The following is a 16081-nucleotide window of genomic DNA, read 5'->3' as shown; positions in this document are numbered from 1 at the left end:
GAAATGTACAATTTCCCACAGTTGTGCATGCTCAAATCAATGCTCAAGATCCTTCTAAAGTTTCTAGCATTGTTCAAAATCCTCCAAAAGCTCCAAGAAAAGTTCAAGTTTGTTCTAGTGTTCCGAAGAAAGTTCAAGCTCCTTCTAATTTTCCAAGAAGTACTCAAGGCTTTTTTTGGAATGTTCAAGTTGATTCTAGTATTTCAAGAAATGTGCATGATGTTCCTAATGTTCCAAGAAGTACTCAAGGAAATTCAAGGAATGTGCAAGTTTCTCCTAGTGTTTCAAGGAATGTTCTACTTTCTCCTAGTGTTTCAATGAATGTTCAAGGATCTCCTACTGTTTCAAGAAGTACTCAAGGAGGTTCTGCACAGATTTCAACCAAATATGATAGGTTATTAGCGTTTTTTGATACTAGTGTGGCTAAGAGATTGGCTACAAATGGTAAATAAGAGAGTAAATCAATATGTAATTATGTTTTGGTGTTTAACTATCAACATTTTTAGTTGTCTCAACTTTATAGAGATTTAAGTGCTTTAAGTTTTTTATATTTTGATTTATTAAGTAATTTGAATCTTTTTTTTTTCAAACTATTCTTAAATGTTCTATAAATGATTATTTTTGCTTTTGGAAGTGATCATATACTATTTTAAATAGTAAGAACCATTATTAAATTGGAATAATTATATTAGATGATTTAAAACTGGCAATTATAATGTAACACTTTACTATTTGTAAATATTAAAAAGATAATAAATTTTGTCTTTACTTGAACAACAACAAAAACTTATGTCCATACAAATACTGAAAGCAAGTATGATCATATATATGTCTATATATGAACATATTGTATTAAGCTTGTGCAAATCTTCTTGCTGCTCTTCTATTGTTCTGTGACTGCCTGTTTCCTTCATTCAGCATTAGTTCAGCAGTGTATTGTACTCTGAGCTTTCTGATTTGGTTCACCTGTTCCAAGAAAATAATTTATTATAAACATGAACATTAATGGGATATAAATTATCATTATGTATTATAAAGTGATCATGAAGTATATTTTTTTGTTTTGTTGAAATTTACTTACATTGTTTGGTTTTAGGTCACAAACTCATTCTTCAATTGGATCAGCAGTGAAAGTTTCCATATGTTTCATAATGTAAACTCCACAGTTGGTGTAATCTTCGTTGCTCCTCCACTTCATTTTTTGCAAAACCACCTTATATTTCTCAATAGAATCTGCATCTTCATACCCCAACCCTTTCAAATATTCTGCATATCCTTTTAACTGCAACATATACAGAAAAAAAAATTCAAAGGATCATATTAATATTGATCATTTTAATTTTCAATATTGATCATTTTGTATAAACAAATTGATCATTTATATATCTATTAAACAATATACTTACCACCAATTGGGGTTGGTTTTCATACTTTGTTGCAATTGTTTGATGTTTTGGCAGTTTCCTGTTGTCAATTATATGCATTGTCTCATTGATATGATCAATGCATAGAAGATAGAAATGTGCATATATGGCCACTGGAAAAAAAATCTATACATAGTACATAATATTATTATATATACACATTAATGTAAATGAACATATTATAATTCCATATTGTTCATTAATACCTGTTGATATCCAACTGCACTCTTGATTTTGTATAACCTCAATTCATTTGTTATTCTCTCTTTGAAGTATGCAATTCTAAGCTCCATTGATGATCCTTCAGGACACACTGTATTTGCATACATAATTTGCTGCAAATAATGCACAAGGATCATTTTAATATTCATAATGATCATCTAGTATGAGTGAATTGATCATTTTAGTACACCAATGTATACATGTGTAATTTCAATAAAGACTTACATGTGGAAATGTTGAAAAGTATAACTTGTTCTTTGACCTTTTTTTATTCAGAAGTACTGCCCATGAATCGATCACATTGTTAACTACTAATGTATCCCCTTCAAGAGTTTTCATCTCTTCCCTGTTGATCGAATTCACTCCATCATAGTATAGTAGCTCACTGCAAAATATCAATTTTTTAAATTTTATGAGTTTACAACAAACATAATGTTAAAGTTTTAATGAAGTAAGTGATGTATACCTTTGATATTTTCCACTATAAGCATAGTCTGTTACAAGTTTGTTCATTGTGTCTTCATCTTTGAACAAATCCTTGTACTTGACCATGTATGGAGATCGGAAAGCAAGAGGAACATTTGGGATTTCCCTTTGCGGCCTAGTTAATGTGACCATATATTAATACAAATATGAATTTTTTTAATAATGAACAAATAATTTATATAAAGAACAAATAGTAATACCTTATCTCTTTTTCCTTTGCAATCTCAGTTTTTGCCTTCTTAGCTTCTCTTGATTTTTTTCTTTCCAAAGTCTTCTCTCTGTCACTGAATAAATATTGAATTATGAATGATCATTTAGTATATTGATAATGAACATTATAAATCTATACACATGTAAAGACCATTTACCTTTTGTCCTGATGTGTTTTTGGAAATTTGAATCTTCTCTGTTTCAATTTCTTTTGAATCCTTTTTTGTCTCACTGAATATAAATATAGTATAAATGATTATTCAGTTTAATGTAAAAGAACATGTATATGTGGAATAATCATTTACCTTTCCTTCACATTTGAAGCATATATCTGTTTCTTCTTGTCTTCTCTGAAATATTAATCATGGTTAGTAATGAAGAGTAATTAATATAAAAAAAACATTATTCTCCTTTTTTGAACAATAAACACTTAAAATATTACTAAAACATTTAAATTAAAATACATAATTTACATATCTTAAATTGTGCATTCCTACCCTAAAGCAAAATATTCCCTTCTGATTTTATAATACATATCCATTACTAACTTCATAAACAAAAACTGTCCAAAATAATTACACTTTATAACCAAATTTATTCTACATGTCCATTCAAAATTATATATTTTCTAACAAGATAGGTCTTCCATGTTTACCCCATGCTTCCTCCTTTCTTGTTTGATTTATCAAGGATATCTTCCATACTTGAACATGCTGGAGATTTCAAGATTGTAGAAATATCTCCAGCAGCTTCCCTATTTTCAGTTGGTGTCTTGGGATCACCAACTTTTGAATCAGATGCTGCAAACAAAATACATGAAAAAAATTTAATATAACTAGAAATGAACATTATACTTAATAATTTGATCATTTATTTGTAATATGTGAACATTGTACCACTCTTTGAATTTCCTTCAACATTTTCTTCTAATGCTTCAGATTTTGAACCTTCACCTTTGTTTAATGCTTTTTGTATTAATTTGCATTCACACATATATAGACTTAGTATCATTAAAGAAGAATATCTTACAATCACAAATGTTCATTTAATACTATATAAGTGAACTTTTTACCTTTTTCTGAATTTCCTCCATCTTGTGGTTCTTCAGAATTTGAACCTCCAACTCTTTCTGTTGATTTAAAATATATGAAATTGTTAATGTAAATGAACATTTGTTATTCTGAATATATACTTTTTTGAATATTTAGACTAAACAAACTTATTATTTTATAAATGAACATTATACTTTTCATAATTGTACATAGATATTAAAGCTTTACCCTCTTCTGGCTTAGAAGAAACATTTGCATCAGTTGTTGTTGAAGTTGTGGCTGCAACATTAATCTGTGCTTCTGTGTTCAAATAAATTAAATTTTAATTCTTTAATTATATTATACTCTTTAAGTAAGGATATTCAAATTAATGACAGTTTTTAATTAAGCATATTTACCAGTTGTTGGAGTTGGGGGAGTTAAGTTGCAACCCAAACTGAATGCCTTCCTTATATCATATTCCTTCTCATTTCCTATTTTCTTTTTTTCTGCTTCACTTGCCTCCATCAGTTCCTTCTCAATTTGAGCTATGGCATTCAAAAAATCCTCTGATCCAAATATTTCTTCATCTTGGCTGAGAATTGATTGTTCTCTTGCCATCTTTCCCAACACTTCATCTACCTTCTTGACCAACTGATTCCCAGGGAAGAGCTCTTTTGCCTTAACCAATTTGGTAGAAAGTCTTGCCAAAGATGCACCAACTTCTTGTACCATTGATGCAAATTCATTCATAATGACCTGTCATTTATAGAACATATAAGAAAAATCATATAAGACATTATGTGTTTTGATATTGAACATTTCATAATTTATAAATGATCATTTTGTACCTTAGGATTGTCTGCAGGCTTTTCTTCTATTCTTGGAAGGACTTTTCCATATCCATAGTTCAAATCATTTTCTGTTTTTATCCTTTCAAGTGACATATCCCTTTTCCAACAAGAAATTATTGGAATTGTTCTTGGTTGTTTTTTGTTCAATCTTTGAACTCTGTCAAAGTAGAACAGCTGCACCAAAACCCATTACTATAAATGAACATATAATATAATACAAATGAACAATTAATATAAAAGATTAAAATTTTAGACGAAATCGATATTTAACATTTTGTTAATGAACATTCATTGTTACTAAAATGAACATTTTATAATTTACTATTGTGTGTTGTAAACTTACCATCAGAAATTGCAGTGGTCCATTGTAGAATCCTTTTCCTCCACTCTTTCTCCATGTCACATGGCAACTGATGAGAGAGTCAAACACGTACTGACACCAATTCAAGTTTTTTATTTTTTCTTTGTCCATCATAGAAAACAGAAACTTGAAATGGCATTGGTTGTTTGAAATACACTTCATCAAACAATTCACAACAACTACCAAAAAGTTGGTGAGAAAATCTTCTTCTGCTGGCCTTTGGTTTTTGAATTTATCACTTGTATATTGAGCAATAATTTGGTTTACAGATGGTGTTTTGCCTTGCCATTTTGACCTCCAATTTTTTATAAATACACCAAAATCTTCACTTGCTCTGTCTGATTTGGCTTCAACAATGGGAATGTCTCCCATTGGCAAACCATATACAATTCTCACATCCTCCACCTCAATTTCAATTTTTTCACCTTTAGGCAGCTCAAAACTACAACTACTAACTTCAAAGCTATCTAAAACCCAATGGCTGAATTGTTTGTCAAGCTGAGGAAGTTCTATATCCAACAACGGCCCCAGTCCTATTTCATGCACTAATTTCTTCTGTGTATCACTCATTTTCTTAACCCAATGCATGAATTTGACATGGCCTCCTCTTGTCGAACTTCTAACTTCCTCTTCATTCTTTTCTTCCTCCTCTTCTTTTTTTTTAGCCACTGAAAATTCAGTTTTCCTCTTCACAATCTTTTTTATTGGTTCCCTCTCATACAGAACCATTCTTTTTTCTTCAGCTTTTGGTTTTTTCAATGTTGTTTTCTTTTCTTGAACTACTTCCACCTCCTCACTTTCTTCATCTTCTTCTTTTTCAGCATCAAAAGCTGGATCCTCACTGTCTGATCCACTATCAGTATTACTTTTATCATCTTCTTCATTTTCCTCCTTTGATTGTTCTTCAATGATTTTTGTTTTCTTCAAAGGGCCTTTAGCTGATGCAGAAGGCCTCTTCTGGCCACCTAAACATTTGATCAATTATAATATGTAAAATGAACATATATATATGAAAGTGTAAATTGCTAGTTTGTATTTGAACATTTAACTTTATTAATATGTACATTACCTTTTTGTTCTACTTTATTAAGAATTTTCTTTTCTGCAGGAGCAAAACTTGTTGCAGGGACTTCTTCTTGTTCTTCATCCTCTGATGGTTCATCATAAGGCACTTGATCTATGACTTTTCTTTTTTTTGCAGGACTTTTGGCTGATGCAGCAGGTCTTTTCTGACCACCTAATTATTTGATCAATTACATTAAGTAAAATAAACATTTTAAAAGTGTAAGATTGTAATTGAACATTTATTGTTTTAGATATGTTCTTTTACCTTTTTGGCCTGCTTTCCCAATAACTGCAGCCCTTGTACGCCCTGTTTTCTCAACAGGTTTCTCTGCAACTGCAGTTGCAGCCCTTGGACGCCCAGGTTTTTTGGGTGTTGTTGCTGCTGGTAGGTTTTCAGCAATTGCTGCAGCAGCTGTTGCTATAGCTGATATGCCGGAAACTTAACATCTGCAAATAAATATTGTTATATAAATATTAATATAGTTGTAATATTTTATTTAATATGATCATTGTTATATTAGAAATTGTACATTTTATTTACCTCGTGATTTACTTCTTGTTCTTCTTGCTGGTGATTGTTCATATTCCTGTTTTTTCTGATTTTCTTCCAATTCTTTTTTCTTTTGATTTTTCCTTGCAACCATTTTCCTTCTTGGTTGCTTTGAATTTTGTGAAGATTTTTCACTCTTTTGAGACAAATTTAACTCTTCAACAGGTTTTATACCTCTCAATATTCTTGTCAACTCCTCATCCCTTTGCAATTCTTCTTGTCTTTCCAATTCTTCTTCTGTTTCATCCTCAATCTCAATTTCTTCACCACCTATACATTTAGATCATTTACAAATTGGTAAATGAACATTTTCAGTATAAGTGTTATTGATTAAAAAAATTTAATATTTTATTTAACAATTATGTACATTACCTAATAGGATTTTTTTAATTTCAGCAGGGGCCTTCTGTTGTGCATTTGCAGAACTTGCTGCATGGGATTTTTCTGCAGCAGAGGACTTTTCAGTAGTTGTAGCTGGGGCCATTTCAGCAGCAGTGGCTTTTCCAGCAGTATCAACAGTTGTAGCAGGGGCCTTTTTAGCAGCAATGACCTTGCTAACAGGAGCAGTTTTCCAGTTTTTTGTCAGTTTTTTTAGTATTCCTTGAGTTGACACTTTTAACTTTTTCCTGGCAACAGATAATTTATGATCAATAATATTGTAAATGTGGAATATAAACATTTAATAAGTTATATATGTTCATACTTTTGCATTATGTATGAATGTGTTTCTTCAACTGCTGCTGGAGGCTCATCCTCTTTTGGAGGCTCTTCCTCTGCTGGAGGCTCATCCTCTGCTATAGCCTTCACTTGTTGTGTAGGCTGATCCTTTGCTGTAGCCTCTTTTAGAGGCTCATCTTCAGTTGATTGATTTCTGAAAATTAAAAATTGAAAATGATTAAAAATGTTTATCAACTAATATGAAAATGAACATTAGTTGATTTCTGAAAATACCCTGCTGCATCCTTTTTTGGTTGTAGTTGTTCAACCTCTCTTGTGTCTTTCTTAGGTGATTGATTTCTGAAAATCAATTAATTTCAAATAATTAAAAATGTTTATTAAGTAATTTGAAAATGAACATTATGGGAATCAAATACCCTGTATTCACTAATTCTGATCCAGCCTTTTCTTGTTGTAGGTAATCAGTTTTTGCTTCCTCTTCAGTTGTTTTTTTTTTCTGAGAATGCAAATCATTAGATTATGTATGACAACTAAGAAATAAATGAACATTAAACACATTGAGGTAGAATATACCCTTGATTTGTTGATGCATCTTCTATTTTTGAAGTTTCCTTCTCTTGTTCACTGAAATTTTTCGAATGTTAATACATAAAAGTATGATTATGTAACTGTATAAAAATTAATTATTGAATTTTTGTTAAGTATTTATACCTTATTGATTGATTTTTCTCTGGCCTTGATCTTGACATTATAAATTTCACTTTCAACTTTTTTGGTTCACTAAAATTTTACAAATTATTTCAATTATGAGATTAAGTATTGAAGTAAATGATTTTACATTAAATATTACATATATGAATATTTGTAAGTATACCAACTTACTTGGGATGTAGGTTGTCTCATAATAAATAGGGTTCCCACTTTTTTATAACTTCATTTCTATCCAATTTGTTGTCTATTTCAGAACATTCTTTTCTCTCATGAATTATAGGATAAGGATTGAACATTCCATTGTCAAATTGCATCAAGTGTATCACTTTAAATGGTACATCACTACAATGTAAATTAATATTGTAAATCATAAAAATTGACATGATGTTTCTATGTTAGACAAATGTACAGAATAGTTCATATAAATGATCAATATAGTTGTAGCAATGAACATTTGTATACACATATATGGATATATATAACATAATATGAATTTTGACAATATAGTGTTTTGTAAATGTTCATTTTACTACACAGATGAATAAAGTATATGTTTTCTATTTGTACAAAATGGAATTTAGAAATGAACAATTAATATGTCAGTAAATGTATACACATAAATTTAGAAATGAACAATTTAGAAACAAACATAAATTGCATGTTGTACACATAATATACAAATTTGAACATATGTATACATATATATGCACACATATATGCACACAATCCAATTTGAACATATACTGTTTTGTATTTGTTCATTATATTTCACAATACTATACTTTATATTTTTTTTGGTTGATCATTTAATCAAAATTATGCATACATTCCAATATTAACACTAACTTGTTTAAATTTTTATTATCGTCTCAGAAATAGAGGAAAATTATGTTTATTTTGAAATTAAACAGTAACTTGTTTAAATATGAGCAAATTTAAATAAATTTATGCTTATAATTCCAAAAAAAAAATAGTAATACTTACTTTGATTGTTCTGGAACTCCAGTATTTTCAATTTTTTTCCTGAAGCATCATCAAAAAGAAAAAATACCAAAAAATTAGGGTTTTGTTTCGCAATTTTCAATTAATTTTACACTAAACATGTAAAACATACTTACTCATTAGATTTTTGGTTTGTTGTTGTTGAAATTTGTCGAGATTGTGCAATTTCGTCTCTTATGTCGGACATTTTAGACAATTTTACTTGCTAATTGCATGTACGAAAATGGTGTAGAGAGAGAAAATGGAGGTTGAGTGAGAAATTGGAGAAAGAGGATGAGAAAGAAAAATGTGATTATTTGAAAAGTTTTTTTTTTTTAATTATATATATATATGGGTGGGGTAGTGGGAAGTTACTGGCAGTTTTAGAGGGAAGTTACTGGAATGTGTGGGGGTAGTGGTACGGCGTCGTTTAGGGGGGGTGTAGGGATAAATGGCTAAACTAGAGTCTAGCCATAAACAATTACCTTTAACACCGGTTAAATATAATACGTTGTCTGATTCATAATTCGTTGTTAAAGATATCAACTTATAACAATGGTTCAAGAAGGAGAGTTGTCATACATTATAGTATATTTTTAAAGCTACTTAATATAACGGTTCCTTGTTGACACGTTGTTGTTAAGATCGTTGGATTTTGCAACAATTGTAGTAGTGGTGTAAACCCCTAAAAAACAATAAGTAACCCCTATCACACAATAAGTAACCCTTTTAAAGTAGAGAGGTATTACAATGTGAAGGTAAACCCCTATAATGCAATATGTAAACCCTATAATGCAATAAGTAACCTTATTACAGTATGAAAGTAAACCCTATAATGCAACAAGTAACTCATATCACTCAATAAGTAACCCTTCTAAATTAGAAATTTAATCACTATAGTGCAAAAAATAATCCATGTTGTATAATAAGTAACCCTATCATAGTGGAAAAGTAATCACTATAATGCAATAAGTAAACCCTGTTAAACAATTAGTAATCCCTATTGCGCAATAAGTAATTTCTATTGCACAATAAGTAACCCTGATACACTTTAAGGGTAACCCCTATAATGCAATAAGTAACCCTATTACAGTGTGAAGCCCCTAAAAAACAATAAGTAACTCATATCACAAAATAAGTAACCTTCTAAATTAGAAAAGTAATCACTATAATGCAAAAAAATAATCCCTGTTATATAATAAGTAACCCAATCACAGTGGAAAAGTAATCACTATAATGCAATAACTAATTCCTGTTAAACAATTAGTAATCCCTATTGCGCAATAAGTAATTTATATTGCACAATAAGTAACACAGTTACACTTTAAGGGTAACCCGTATAATACAATAATTAATTTGTTTTTACAGATTTAAGTGGAAGCACCTTAACAGATGATGCCAGATATGCAGAACAACATGAAATAGATTATACAGGGAGCCTTGTTGGATTTACTGCTGCAACTTTAGAAGAAATTTTTGAAGAATATAAAAAACATGCTTTTGTGATTGGATTTGGTGTAAGACAATCAACAACAAGATACACACAAACAGAACCTAAAAAAGTAAGAGGAAAAGATTTTGTTTGTTCAAAAGAAGGTTTCAGAGTAAAACCAAAGAACCATAAAACTCCTATTCCTATTCCTGGACAAAAATAGAAGAAGAAAAGGCAAGTTCCAATCACCAGAACTGGTTGCAAAGCATTCATCAGAGCAAAAAAGAATAAAGAAGGTATGTTTGAAGTAGAAGAACATGTCATGCAACACAATCATGAACTGACAAGAAGAGAATGGCAGCATTTACAAAGATCAGAGAGAAAAATAACAGAAGATAAGGCAAAATTATAGATATAATAGCTGAAAGTGGACTAAGACCAGCAGAATCTTATCGTTTAATGGCTTATGAAGCTGGTGGTGAAAATGTATTAGCACACACAATGAAAGATCATTTTAATTACATAACAAGAAAGAAAATTATGGAGATCGAAGGAGGTGATGCACAAACTGTCATAGACATATTAAATCAAAGACAATCAGAGGAACCAGATTTCTTTTTCAGATTCAAGATAGGAGAAAAAACAAATAGACTTACTGTCATTTTCTAGAGGGACTCAGAAATGAAAGAAGATTTTGATATTTATGGAGATGTTACTATTTTTGACACCACATATAGGACGAACAAATATAATCTTATTTGTGCGCCAATTGTGGGTGTCAACAGTCATTGGAAAAATGTAATGTTTGGTTGTGCTTTTATTGCTGATGAGAAAATAGAAACATTTGAGTGGGTATTATCTACTTTTAAGAAATCAGTTGGTGGAAGTGAGCCAGCCTCAATTTTTACCGACCAAGACTTGGCCATGTCAGTTGCAATTCAAAAGGTAAATTTACATTTTCCCTGTTTTTTTATATAAAGTAACACTTTTCATATTATTCAGTAATTGCTATTATAATACTATTAATTAAAACCTTTTATACTATTAAGTAATTAGTTATATACTATTAAGTAATTAGTTATATACTATTAAGTAATTAGTTATATACCATTAAGTAATCCATATAATACTATTAAGTAAACCCCCTCAAAATATTAATTAGTTATTAATATATATGTTTTGCAAATAAGTAACTACATTAAAATACAAAAGTAACCCCTATTATACAACATAAGTAACACATATGTCAGAATATATAAGTAACACCATAGTATTCAGTATAAAATCTTATTAAATTTAATAAATAACCTTATAGAGCAAAAAGTAACTTTATTACAATGAAAAAGTAATCAGTATAATGCAATAAGTAACCTTTATAGTTCAAGAAGTAATCCTTTATAGGGCAATAAGTAATCCTTATTATGCAATAAGTAACCCTATTAAACTGTTAAGTTAACTTTATAATGAAATGAGTAACACTATTAAAAACAATAAGTAACAATCAAAATAACAGACTTTGCATAAGGAATATAAATTCAAAAAAAAAATAACAAAATATTAAATGCAGGTTTTCCCACACTCAAGACACAGACTTTGCATATGGCATCTAATTAAGAATGCAGTGTCAAGATTTGGAGCACTAAAAAGAGACACAACTTTTAAAGATGCTTTTAATAAGTGTCTAACAGGTTGTGTAACAGAAGAAGAGTTTGAGCATTGTTGGACAATCATGATAACTACTTACAAGCTAGAAAATAATAGATGGTTCAAAAGATTATACAGCTTGAAAGAAAAATGGTGCACTGCTCTCAGTAAAGACTTTTTTTCAGCAGGAATACTCTCTTCTCAAAGAAGTGAAAGTGCAAATAATGTTGTAGGTTTCAAGGCAAACAAGAACACAAGCTTGACTGATTTTTTCAAGATATTTAAACAAACAGTGACTAGGTGGAGGAACAATGAATTTGATGCAGATTTCAAATGTTCCAATTCTAAACCAACTTCAAATTTACCGTTCTATGGAATGATAAAGCATGCAGCAGAGGTCTACACACAAACCATATTCAGATATTTTGAAACAGAATTTGAATTTTCAATTGGATGCGTAACAAATCTTCAATATCAAACTCAAGGTTACTTCTTTTATGAAGTGAAATTAGAGAATAATGAAGCTTCAAAGCAAAAAGTTACATTCAACATGGCAGACAGCAGCATAGCTTGTTCATGCAAAAATTTTGAAGAAGTTGGGTGGTTATGCTATCACTGTATCCAGATGTTACAACAGCATTCAATCACCAAAATACCAGACAGATATATCATAATGAGGTGGACAAAATATGCAAAGGCACATGTATGGAGAAGAAGGGATGAAGAATCAGCAAATGAAAGAATTCCCATAAAATACATTCCATGGAGACAAATTATGGTAAGAAAAGGCTACAATCTGATTTTGAAATGCCAACAACACCTAGAGACCAAAAATTTAATAGAGTCAGAGTTTAAAAAACTTGATATACTAGCAGATGAAATAAGAAACGGATTGGAAAAGGTAAACCAGTAGTATTAATTAAACATACCAATGCACCAAAAATAATCATTGTTTTATTGCAGGAAGAACAAGATGCAGCAAGTCAAGAAGCAGAATCAATGCAGCAAAAAAACACTACTCCAACAACAGAAACAGAAGAACAAATTCCTACTGTTATGGATCCAGAAAGAGAAAACACCAAGGGAAGAAGCAAGAGAATAAAAGGACATTTTGAGAAAGGAAAGCAAGGAAACAAGAAAAAAACAAAAGCAATGACAGCAAAGGGAGATACAAGAGAATTTGGAACAATCACTCCAATACAAAATCCAAAGTTATTTTAAGTTCTTTATGATAGGATATTTATGTTTCTATATTTAAATTTCAGACCTTATTATAAACTATGTTTCTATATTTAAATATCATACCTTACTTTATTATGATATAATATTAAGTAACCCATATTATTAAGTATACACTCAAATGCTTTTAAGAACCATATGAAAATATAAAGTAATGCTTCTAATGCTAAAAAGTAACCTCATTATAATATTAAGTAATTGCTATATTAACATAAAGTAAACCTTTAAACTCTTTAAGTAATTCCTGTAAGTAAACCCTTTACACTTTATAAGTAAATCCTATAACTCTTAACACATAAAAAATAGGATAAGTAACAAATAGGCTTACATGAATAATCACTATAATCTGAATAAGTAATCCATAAAGTAACTGGTATTAAGTAATCCATTTAATATATTTAAGTAATCCTTTAACAACAATTAAGTAACTAATATTTTTATATTAAGTAACACATATAAAACTTCATAAGCCTTAATAATGATTAACCTTAATAATAATTAACACTTGAAACACTTATAAGTAACACTTATAACACTAATAAGTAATCTTTATTAAACTTAAGAGTAAAACCTACATCATTTATTAAGTAATCCCTCTAAAATTAATAAGTAACAACTTTAAAGTTTATAAGTATCCCCTTTAAACTAAATAAGTAATCCCTTTAACTTTATAAAAAAAATCCCTTTAAACTTTGTAAGTAAACCCTTAAACTCTAATTAATAAATAACCACTTTTAAGTTTATAAGTATCCCATTTAAACTTTACAATTAATCCATATAACTTTACAAGTAATCCATTTAAACTTTATAAGTAAACCCTAAAACTCTAACTAATAAGTAACCACTTTAAAGTTTAAAAGTATCCTTTTAAAACTTTACAAGTAATCTCTTAAACTTTATAAGTAATTCCTGTAAATTTTATAAGTAAACAATAAACTCTTATAAGTAACAAATAGACTTACAAGTAACACTTATAAGTAACACCTATAACACTAATAAGTAATCTGTATTAAACTTAAGAGTAACACCTACATCATTTATTAAGTAATCCCTCTAAAACTAATAAGTAACAACTTTAAAGTTTATAAGTATCCTCTTTAAACTAAATAAGTAATCCCTTTAACTTTATAAAAAAATCCCTTTAAACTTTGTAAGTAAACCCTTAAATTCTAATAAATAAATAACCACTTTAAAGTTTATAAGTATCCCATTTAAACTTTACAAGTAATCCATATAACTTTACAAGTAATCCCTTTAAACTTTATAAGTAAACCCTTAAACTCTAACTAATAAGTAACCACTTTAAAGTTTAAAAGTATCCTTTTTAAACTTTACAAGTAGTCTCTTAAACTTTATAAGTAATTCCTTTAAATTTTATAAGTAAACAATAAACTCTTATAAGTAACAAATAGACTTACATAATCAACCAATATAATATAAATAAGTAATAATTGTAATGCTAAATCAGTAACACCTATTATTTGTTAACAATATGACTCAAAAATTGTAAAAGCAAAATAATCAACTATTTATATAAAAAAAACAAAAACTTTGTTCAAATAACCATATAGAATCTTTGTTCTTAAATAAAAAAAAAACATAAACTATGTTCAATCTAGAAATATTGACATAATGTAAAACTAATTCTTACTTTCTGCTAGTGGTAGCTTTTTTAGAAGCTTGGTACTTGTTTTGGTTCTTTTGTTCACCCTCTTTAAATGACTCTTCTTCTGCCTTCAATTCTGCACTTTTCTTAGCTTCTTTTTCTGCAATAGAAGCTTTTTCTTGACGATCAATCTCATCATTAATCATAAATTCTTCATATAATTCCTTGTTATTATCAGCAAAATTCTGAACCTTATTAAGAATCTCATCCCTTAATTGGTTTAAGTTGCACAAAACCAGTGAAGCACATATTTCAGCACGATATCGACGTCGTTCAAGTGCCTAAAAATACAAAACAAATCAAAGTCATAAATTAGTTATAAATAAAAATATAAGTAAACAAAAAACTAGGATCATAAAAAATTACCTTTGTTAAGTTTTTACAATAAAAATCTTCCCCTTCATATGATATACAATGATACAGACAGAAAACCCCACAATCTGTATTCTTTGGACAAGCTTGAGAATCAAGTTGTAGCATTCGAATTTCAAATTCAACAACTTGCTGACCTTGATCATGGTTCTTCCTAACCAGGTATTTTGACATTAGAAGTCTCTGTGAATTATTGAAAAAAAAAATATCAGAACAACAAAATAAAAGTACACATTAAATTTAACTAAATACTAAATAAAAATATATACCAAGTGCCAAGTGATTGTATAATAATATGCATGATGAGCATCAAAAGTCTTAGTACAATTCCTTCCAACACCAATATAATACCTTTGGTTGTCCAAATAATCAACAGTGTTGGTATAAAAATTTATCACAACAACAGAATAGTAATTCCCATAGTAAATTGGAATGAAAATCTGTATAAAAAAATATATATATATATACAAAATCAATTTCCATAACTATTAAAAATTGCATAGAAAATCTACATAAAGTAAATTTATCAAGCCAATGATAATTACCAGCAAAGCATCTAGAAACTCCATTGTTTGAACAGATTGAAGCCAATGATCCCAAGCCCCAAAAACTTCTAATTCATCAGCACTTCCTTCTCCAGTATATATAAAACGCAATAAAGGATACTAACAAAATAAAACAATTGAAATAAGAAAAACAAATATTAAATAACATAAAATAAACAGAGATCATAAGTCAATTACCAAAAATTCTCCACCAAAATAAACCTTGATACCATCATCATTTATTTGCACCTCCAAGTAATTCAGCAAAATAAAAAAACAGTCCATAACACGGCTTGAAATAAACTCTTCACCAACCAATGACATCAGTTCTTCACGAGGCAGATTATAAAATTCAGAAAAAAAACTAAAGTTTCCCTGTTTCAAAAAAATAGAATTAGTAACAAATAGGCTTACATGAGTAATCACTATAGTATGAATAAGTAATCCATAAAATAACTGGTATTAAGTAATGCATTGAATATCTTTAAGTAATCACTTAACAACAATGAAGTAACTGTTATTTTTATATTAAGTAACAGACAAAAATTTAATAAGTAACACCTATAACACTTATAAGTAATGTTTATAATACTTAAAAAGTAACAACCTA

General features: G+C 29.1%; 2 protein-coding genes across 2 annotated transcripts; one reads left to right on the top strand and one right to left on the bottom strand.

Annotated features, from left to right (window-relative positions):
- Positions 1-3373: 3373 nt before the first annotated feature.
- LOC110713785 lies at positions 3374-4999 on the bottom strand. Its single transcript, XM_021892228.1, has 3 exons — positions 3793-4999; positions 3623-3694; positions 3374-3471 (listed from the first exon to the last, which is right to left on the bottom strand). Exons 1-3 carry the CDS (start codon positions 4124-4126, stop codon positions 3374-3376), a joined length of 504 nt encoding a protein of 167 aa, XP_021747920.1. The 5' UTR covers positions 4127-4999.
- Positions 5000-10686: 5687 nt separating this feature from the next.
- On the top strand, positions 10687-12870 carry LOC110713784 (protein FAR1-RELATED SEQUENCE 5-like). The gene is made up of 3 exons (XM_021892227.1): positions 10687-10950; positions 11573-12550; positions 12613-12870. Exons 1-3 carry the CDS (start codon positions 10687-10689, stop codon positions 12868-12870), a joined length of 1500 nt encoding a protein of 499 aa, XP_021747919.1.
- Positions 12871-16081: the final 3211 nt, after the last annotated feature.

Source organism: Chenopodium quinoa, unplaced genomic scaffold (assembly GCF_001683475.1).
Source record: "Chenopodium quinoa cultivar QQ74 unplaced genomic scaffold, ASM168347v1, whole genome shotgun sequence".
NCBI lineage: Eukaryota > Viridiplantae > Streptophyta > Magnoliopsida > Caryophyllales > Amaranthaceae > Chenopodium > Chenopodium quinoa.
Note: the sequence above shows the minus strand (reverse complement) of the source record. Positions and strands in the feature narration are given on the sequence as shown.